Source organism: Sinocyclocheilus anshuiensis, unplaced genomic scaffold, assembly GCF_001515605.1.
Source record: "Sinocyclocheilus anshuiensis isolate Anshui unplaced genomic scaffold, SAMN03320099.WGS_v1.1 scaffold626, whole genome shotgun sequence".
Lineage (NCBI taxonomy): Eukaryota > Metazoa > Chordata > Actinopteri > Cypriniformes > Cyprinidae > Sinocyclocheilus > Sinocyclocheilus anshuiensis.
In genome coordinates, this window is record NW_015544167.1 from 273,795 (window position 1) to 282,021 (window position 8,227).

General features: G+C 37.1%; 1 protein-coding gene across 1 annotated transcript in view; it reads left to right on the top strand.

The window, feature by feature from the left end:
* Nucleotides 1-8,227, top strand: part of lrrk2 (leucine-rich repeat kinase 2) — a 46,712-nt gene that overhangs the window by 20,558 nt on the left and 17,927 nt on the right. Inside the window, exons 24-34 of the mRNA XM_016496028.1 lie at nucleotides 1,250-1,343; nucleotides 1,704-1,890; nucleotides 2,000-2,181; nucleotides 2,354-2,577; nucleotides 2,668-2,795; nucleotides 4,457-4,675; nucleotides 4,941-5,142; nucleotides 5,412-5,500; nucleotides 5,587-5,774; nucleotides 5,856-6,010; nucleotides 6,227-6,373. Coding sequence (XP_016351514.1) covers nucleotides 1,250-1,343; nucleotides 1,704-1,890; nucleotides 2,000-2,181; nucleotides 2,354-2,577; nucleotides 2,668-2,795; nucleotides 4,457-4,675; nucleotides 4,941-5,142; nucleotides 5,412-5,500; nucleotides 5,587-5,774; nucleotides 5,856-6,010; nucleotides 6,227-6,373 — 1,815 coding nt within the window. The remainder of the gene's footprint in view (nucleotides 1-1,249; nucleotides 1,344-1,703; nucleotides 1,891-1,999; nucleotides 2,182-2,353; nucleotides 2,578-2,667; nucleotides 2,796-4,456; nucleotides 4,676-4,940; nucleotides 5,143-5,411; nucleotides 5,501-5,586; nucleotides 5,775-5,855; nucleotides 6,011-6,226; nucleotides 6,374-8,227) is intronic.

Below are 8,227 nucleotides of genomic sequence, written 5' to 3' on the forward strand. Positions count from 1 at the left end.
GACAAGATGCGCATTAAATATCGCATGCGATTTATCGTGCAGCCCTAATGTAGCATTAATTAATTTTTTAAAATTATTTGAGCTTTTTTCAGTTAGCAAAATAATTTTTAATAGTTTTAGTTTTAAGAAAAGCAAAGTTTCAAGCTACTGTTGTAAATAATACAGCCTTTCTAAAATCTTTACAATAGTTTACACAGTGATTTAATGCCAGTTCAATCATGAGAACTCTCGGGAGATTTTAGCATGGTGATGGATATGACAATGTTAATGTATTTGGTCTTGGCGGAATTGCTGCTGCTGTTGGTCATTGCTGTATTTGTAGATTATTGCTGCTGCTGCAAGCAAGACGTCAAAGTGCACTATCCAAACTTAAATTGTTATAATTCATATAAACGCTTTTGAATACCAGCCTCTTTTTAAAGAAGACAATCAGGAAATTATTGCAGAAGTGAAATCATTTCAAAATATGAAAGTATAAAAAAGTTATAGAAGTTTAAATTTACTGTAAAGAAAATGTGCTGTACTAATTTTTTTTTATTTATAAAATAAATATTTTTCATAACAGGTTTTACTCTAAAATTGCTATAAAATTAAAGCCTTATGTCTAAATAAGTTATGTTCCAAATTTGAACTTGATATAAAAAAAATTGAGGTTCCTCTGAGATTTTATTTAGGGTGTTATACCAACAGACAGCCACCGGGTGACACCCAAACTCCACTGATTTTTTTTTTTTTTTTTATGAATTTTTCTGTCACAAATGTCTAAATTTCTCTGTCAATATTACTTCTATCACCAAATACGGAATCTTGAGACTCAGACCTTTACAACGAAATGCATTTTGTCAAGATTATAAAAAGTTTTGATCGTAAAATACCGTAATACATTTTGTAATGACACTTGACACTGCCCACTTAGGGGGAGGAGATCACTAAAAGATTTTAAAGTACCAAAAAAGATAACGAAAAAAGAGCGCCAAGCAGTGACAGTTAATATAACACACATAGAGTTACAGCCTTAATAGAAGCCGCCACAAAATGGTATTGGGTGCCTACTTTTCACCATCCATTCAGCTCACGTGGGATAATATCAAGTTCTCCACTACTTATTTTCTATCTGAATATTCAGTTTCAATCAGAAATATGTCATTACAGAGGTTTTTTAAAAGCGTTTCACGAAAACTAAGTTGGACAATTCTGTAAAATTGGTCTCTGTTGTACAGAATTTCTATCATTTCTTGTTTTCATGCAGGTTCATTGTCACACCTTCCTTCAAAAATAACCACTGTTAAACTATCACAGAACAATTTCACAAGTGTTCCTGAAATAATCATCAGCTTGCCAAAGTAAGTGCTTTTTATTTTGTGTGTGTGTGTGTGTCTCAAATGAACCTATTTCAATATAACTTTATCAACAGCATCGGTTATGTGCTTTTGAAAATAGTTTGAACTCATCCATAAGTTTGTACAAACATTAGTCTGCAGTAATGCACTTACAGTGGAAGTTTGTGTGGCAAGTCATTCCACCAGAATACACATTAAAATACATGCTGTATCGACTGTAACCGTGACTTTATACTGTACATACTAACATGAGACTTCCTAAAGTCTTAATAATTGTATAATTAATAAATGCTGTTAATAAAGCTTGACTTGTTTTGAACCTGTTTTGAACCCTCTCCCTCACCTGTCTCTTTGTCTGGTTAGTTTGCGTTCGGTGGACATGAGGAATAACAGTATTAGTGTTCTGCCGGGACCGGCTTTGTGGGTCAGTGTAAACCTAAGAGAGCTGATGTTCAGTCATAATCACATCTCTGTGCTCGACCTGAGTGGCCCGGTGTACAAGTGGGCCAGACTGGAAAAACTTCATTTGAGCTCCAACAAACTCACTGAGGTACGATTCATATCATACTCTGATTCAGCTGAACACTTTTGGTCTGTCTTTGTGCCTATAATTGTTAGAAAATGTTGAGAAGCTTGGGTTTTCTTCTTTTGTGCTTCAGATCCCTCCTCAGATTGGTATGTTGGAGGACCTGACGTCTCTAGATTTCAGTCAGAATGAAGGTTTGCGCTCTTTACCTGATGAGATGGGGAAGTTGGTTCATTTATGGGATCTACCTCTAGATGGTCTGCAGCTCCAGATGGACCTCAAACACATTGGGAACAAAACCAAAGACATCATCAGGTCTAAATCTGTCTGCATGTGTTTTTCTAGAATCTAAAGTTTTGAGAAAAGTTACTGAATATTAAAAAAAGAGAGGAACCTGTTAATATGCCCCGCCCAAATATCCTGTTTCAATTGCAAATACCTTGTCAAACCAATTCAAGTCTGAATGTGAACGCTGTGGTTATTACAGGTTCTTGCAGCAGCGTCTGAAGAAAGCTGTGCCGTATTACCGCATGAAACTCATTGTGGTCGGCAGCCCATGTAGCGGGAAAAGTTCTTTGATTCATCAGCTGATGAAGCTGAAACGCTGTCAGTGGCGATCTGATCAGCACACCGTCGGCGTCAGCGTCAGAGACTGGGCCATCAGAAACAAAGACAAGAGGAACATGCTGCTGAATGTTTGGGAGTTCTCGGGTAAGCATCTTCACGATACTAGCAACATACCAAAAATGAAAACAATGTCAGTAGGAAATAGCGGGTTTTTCTCTTTCTGTCGGTGTGTAGGTGGTGAAGAGTGCAGTGGATTTCACCCTCACTTTATGAGCTCCAGGGCGCTCTATCTAGTGCTGTATGACCTGAGTAAAGGACCCAGTGAGATAGATGCCATCAAACCCTGGCTCTTTAACATTAAAGTAAGTTTAACATTTAGCTCCTTCCAGCAAGCACAGAATGCATTTACAACACACTTTTCGCATGTTTACATGTTAGGTCTTGTTGCAGTACAACTTTTTAACAACTGCAGCATAATCTAAAATGTAAGTCACATCAAGTCAAATTTATTTGTAAAGCGCGTTTCACAACATACATTGTTTTAAAGCAGCTTTACAGGAAATCATCATGTTAATGTTAAAAATACCTTGATATCTTCAAGCCTTTATAGTCACATTTAGAAGATTAGAGCTGGACGATAATATAGTATAGATTTGGATAATACAAGCAATCATGCAGTTGAGATTTGCTATATAGTAAATACTATGTGAGTATACTGTATGTATGTGGATAAAGTTGGATATATATATATACACATCAGGAGCGTTTCCTCCAAGTAGGCAAGGGAGGCAGTGTCTCTTCAAAATATTGGATGAGAAAAAAAATTCGAATTAAAAAAATAAAACAATGCCAATATAACAAAATATAACATTAAAAAGTGTATAAATCACTTGTTTTTCTAAAGAAACATTGTCCAACAGCGACACCAGCAGGTAAAGTAACAGCGTCCGCGTCTCTCTCGCCTCCCCTGAGCCCATTGAGTTTTAACAGACCAACTAAAGTGTGCTGTGAGTTTGGTGGGGGGTTATTGAGATGAATGGGGGAAAATCACATGAGAGGAGGCAATGCCTCCATTGCGATATGATTGGATATGACTGGTTATGTTCGGCTGTGATTGGTTCATGCGATAAATCCCTTCGCTCTTGTGTTCATGCGTGTTCGAATCAGTCTGAATGAACAATAGGGTTCTAATGGAAGACTCATTTAAAAAAGTAAGTAAACAACTCACACACTTCGATATATTATCACTTTGTTACGTCAAAATAAGACTTAAAATTGCCTTTTTTTAAATCACCAATCAATTTTTATTTTTTATACCAAACTTTGTATAAAGATGATTCTCAACTGTGTTATGAAAGTTATAACAGAATGATTTGATATACCATTTTGCTTTATGCAATATGTGTGTAAAATGGCCATAAACAGTTTTTTTTCCATTATATATACTGTATCTAATTTGCATATTAATGTGTTTTTGGGGCAACATGTAATGAAAAAAGAAGTGTAATAATGGGAGTAATAATTGGCAAGATTTTCATAATAATGTCTAATAATTGATCTGAATATTAATATATAATTTATTTCCCTATTTATTTATTTGTTGTGTCTCCCAAAATGTGTAATAAACATGTTTTAAGTCCTGGTGTCCTTTAGAGTGGACATGTATGAAATCAATGTCCAGTTTCGTAACAGGAAGTCATATTGTGATTTGAAACCCCGTAACATTTTCTTGAGATGTTGATTTATGACAAACAATTTACAAATTAGTCAGATTTAAATGATCATTACAAAATATTAACATATTTCCCTAAAGGTATTAAATTTGATCACTAAATTAATCTACTATACAGTATGTATGCAAATAAAGTTGGATATACTATGTATACTACATAATGTTACCAAAACATACAGTTGGACATGACAGTATTTTGATGTCCAAACTGTCTTTAACTTTGAGAAATATTACAAATGAGTCTATATCTAAATGAAATGTTTCAGAAACATGCATGTCTGTTTTTCTAAGGCTGTAGCTGGACAGTCTCCTGTGATTGTGGTTGGAACTCATGCAGATGTGTGTGAAGAGCACCACCAACAGGAGTGTGTTCGGAAGCTGCGAGAGGAGCTGCTGTCTCAACCGTGCTTTCCAGTGATCAAAGAGAACCACATACTATGTGCCTGTGAGGAGTCGGAGTCTATCAGCAGGTTACGCAAAGCCATGTATAGAGAGCTGATTGGGTTCAAGGTGATTTTTTTGTGCAGATGTCAAACCTGCCATGGTGATTTAATTTGAGATTTGATTGGAGAGCTACAGTGAGGGGGGGATTTGCCAAAAAAAACAATCAAAAAACATTACATTTAGTTTGCATTTATAAAGATTGTTATTTACATAGTTATTCTTATTAAAGTATACCAAAGTGTACTTCTTTTTAACAAGGGTGATCATGTCCTTCAAACTGGTTTTCATTGCATTGTATTTATTTAATGAATTGTGTGTGTGGCATTGGCAGATCCAGGGTCAGCCGGTAATGGGGCAGCTGATTCCAGACTGTTATGTGGAGTTGGAGAGGAGAGTTTTACAGGAGAGGTCACATGTACCCACTGATTTCCCAGTGCTCAGACACAGCAGACTGCTGGAGATCATACAGGAAACACAGCTGCAGTTAGAGGAGGGAGAGTTACCCCACGCTATCCACTTCCTCAGCGAGGCTGGTGAGAGTTGTTTCACTCCTGAATCCCTTTCTGATGTCTTCTCGCTGTTTATGTCCAATATTTGGTTGTTTCTTCAGTTTTGGGCACTTGCATGTTCCTAAGGGTTGATTTTTATGTAAGCATCAGATTTCAATGTGTTGTCCTGTGAAGGAAAGTTTTCACCATGCATAACTGGTTATGCATTTTTGCTAGTTTTCAGTTGTCTTTTTACATATTGGAGTTATTGTTTTAACCTTGTAAACAGACCTTCTGTCTGTGTTTGTCTCTAGGTGTCCTGCTGCACTTTGATGATCCAGTGCTTCAGCTAAAGGATTTGTACTTCATTGACCCACAATGGCTTTCAAACATCATCTCACAGGTTAAACACTCACACACACACACACCTTGCTCCTCCTTGTGATTCATTCATAACAGTAATGTCTCATCTGTTGTGCTGATTGACAGACGCTCACTCTGAGGAGCACTGGTCAGTGGGACAGCACTAGAGGAGTGGTGCAGCGAACCACTGTAGAAAAGTTTCTGAACAAAAGTCGCTGTTTCCCAAAGGATCATCTGACTCAGTACTTCAAACTATTGGAAAAGTTTCAAATAGCTCTTCCCTTCAGAGATGACCAGTTACTTATACCTAGCAGGTAGTGATAGGACCGCTTTTTAAATTAAAATGATAGAGAGTGTTGTATGGTGGTAATTTGAAATGTTTGATATGTCCCCAGCCTGTCAGATCAAAGGCCGGTGATTGAGCTTCCTCACTGTGAGAATTCAGAGGTGATTGTTCGGCTTTATGAGATGCCATACTTCCCCATGGGCTACTGGTCCAGACAGATCAGCCGTCTGCTGGAAGTGTCTGCTTTCCTGCTCTACAGCAAAGGTAACACAACACAAACACTGGAAGTCAGCATAAATAAAATTCTTGTAACTAGTTGAACATTGCACTTGCCATGGCACGAACATAGGTTTGATTCCCAAGGTACAAACATACTAATACTATGTATTATAAAATTATTGCTTGAATGCACTGTACGTTGCTTGGGTCTGTCAAATGAATAAGAATTGAGGTGGTTTCGAATGTGTGTGTACTCTGCAGAAAAAGCATTGAGACCAAACAGGATCTATTGGAGGAAGGGCATCTATCTGAGCTGGTCTGCTGAAGCTTACTGTCTGGTGGAGGCATTGTCTCTAGAAGACAATCCTGCTAGCTTCATCAAGATCACCGTCCCCTGCTCTCTCAAAGGTGATGATGATTGTGATTTCATAATAGTAATGTAATGGTGATGACAGTGGTGACTATGATGGGGAGATAATGTGATGGTATTGTGGGAATGTTGATGGTGTTGTGTTGATAACGGTATATTGGTCATGATGATGATGGTGATGATGTTGATGTCATGATGTTGTGGGGGTGATGATAATGGTGTGATGACCATGATGATGATTATGATGGAGGTGATGTGATGATTTAGTGGTGATTATGATAGTTTTAGTGATGTGATGATAATGATGCATTTGATTTGATGATAGTAATGATGATTGTGATAGTGTTGGTGATGATGTTGTGATGGTGATTAGTGATGCATTTGATTCAGTGATAGTAATGATGATTGTGATAATGTCGGTGATGATGATGTTGTGATTAGGGTTGGGTACCGTTCACATTTTAACTGGTACGGTACTGGTATCGGTACCTGAATTTCGGTACTTTACTCTCTGTGTAATTACAAAAACATTTATTTCAGTGAAAAAATAAGTCCAAAAGTCTCAATTTCAAAATTTTGAACAAACCCTTTTATTTTTTGGCAAACAAACCAAAAATTAAATAATAATAATTTTATAGTTATATATTATTATATTATAATTTTATAATAATAATAATAGTTTAAATAAACAAACCAAAAAAATTAATGTTGAAATTAATACATGGAACAATTGTGTGAATATTCCTTTAAAACATTTTTTTATAGGCTAATAATTGTATAATTTGTTTCTACAATTACGTGATTAATCTAGTTGTAATATTTATTTTTAGCATTTAATTGTTTTATTTAAATTTGATAGAAAATTTAATATTTAAAGATGTACATCATACTTTACAAAAGTAATACATGAGTAATATATTTCTGTTACATGTTAAACCGTACTTTTATTTTGACAGGTTGCCATGAAGTTTCTGTGTGTATACAGTATGATGATGCTAGTTTTCTCAAATGAAATGGTAAAATTCTCACGAAGTGACTCTCACAGCAGCTCTACAGCAGCTCTGGGGATTAAGTTTTTGTGTTCATGCCGTCATATAATGAGACGCAGAGTCCGGAAATCACCGCGAGCGTCACACGTGCTTCAGTATTTGTGTAGTAAACAAAACCGTGTTTCCGCCATTCATACATACAGAGGCAAGCGGAACATGCAGGATTCATATTTAAACCGTCTTTTTGCATTTTAATATTCACAGACACTAGCGATTCGAATTAAGTGGCAGTGGCTACTTTTGATTTATTCGTCAAAAGCCTTCCTAGGCTTTAAGTTGAGTCTGCAATCACCTGGCCCGATCTCAATACACGAGTCGTCAACTGACAATACAGCTCGCTGATTGTATGGGCTCGAACGGGTTTTTTTTTAATTTTTTTAATTTTTTTTGCTCTTGAAGGAAGGCAAGAATTATTGGTATTGGGTAGTTGAATGGCTCTTCGCCCCGCGACCCGCACCAATTTGTGAAAACTCTCCATTTATGTGTGTAAAGACGTCTAGTGGAAGGAGCCCTAGCCTCAGAGATAGCAAATACCAGCATCTCCACCAGTTCTGGGAACCACGGCTGATTGGGCCATTTCGGTGCCACTAACAGAACAGATTCCCTTTCCTCTCTGATTTTGCAAAGCACAGGAGGCAGAAGTTTCACTGGAGGAAAAGCATACTTGCATACTTTCGGCCAGCTATGAGCTAGTGCATCCACTCCCAGGGGAGAGTGTGTCAGTGAATAAAACAGCGGGCAGTGAGTGTTTTCCGCTGATGCGAAGAGAACCACCTCCGCCCTGCCAAATACACTCCAAATCATATTGACTGTCAAAGGGTATAATCTCCACTCTCCGTGGAT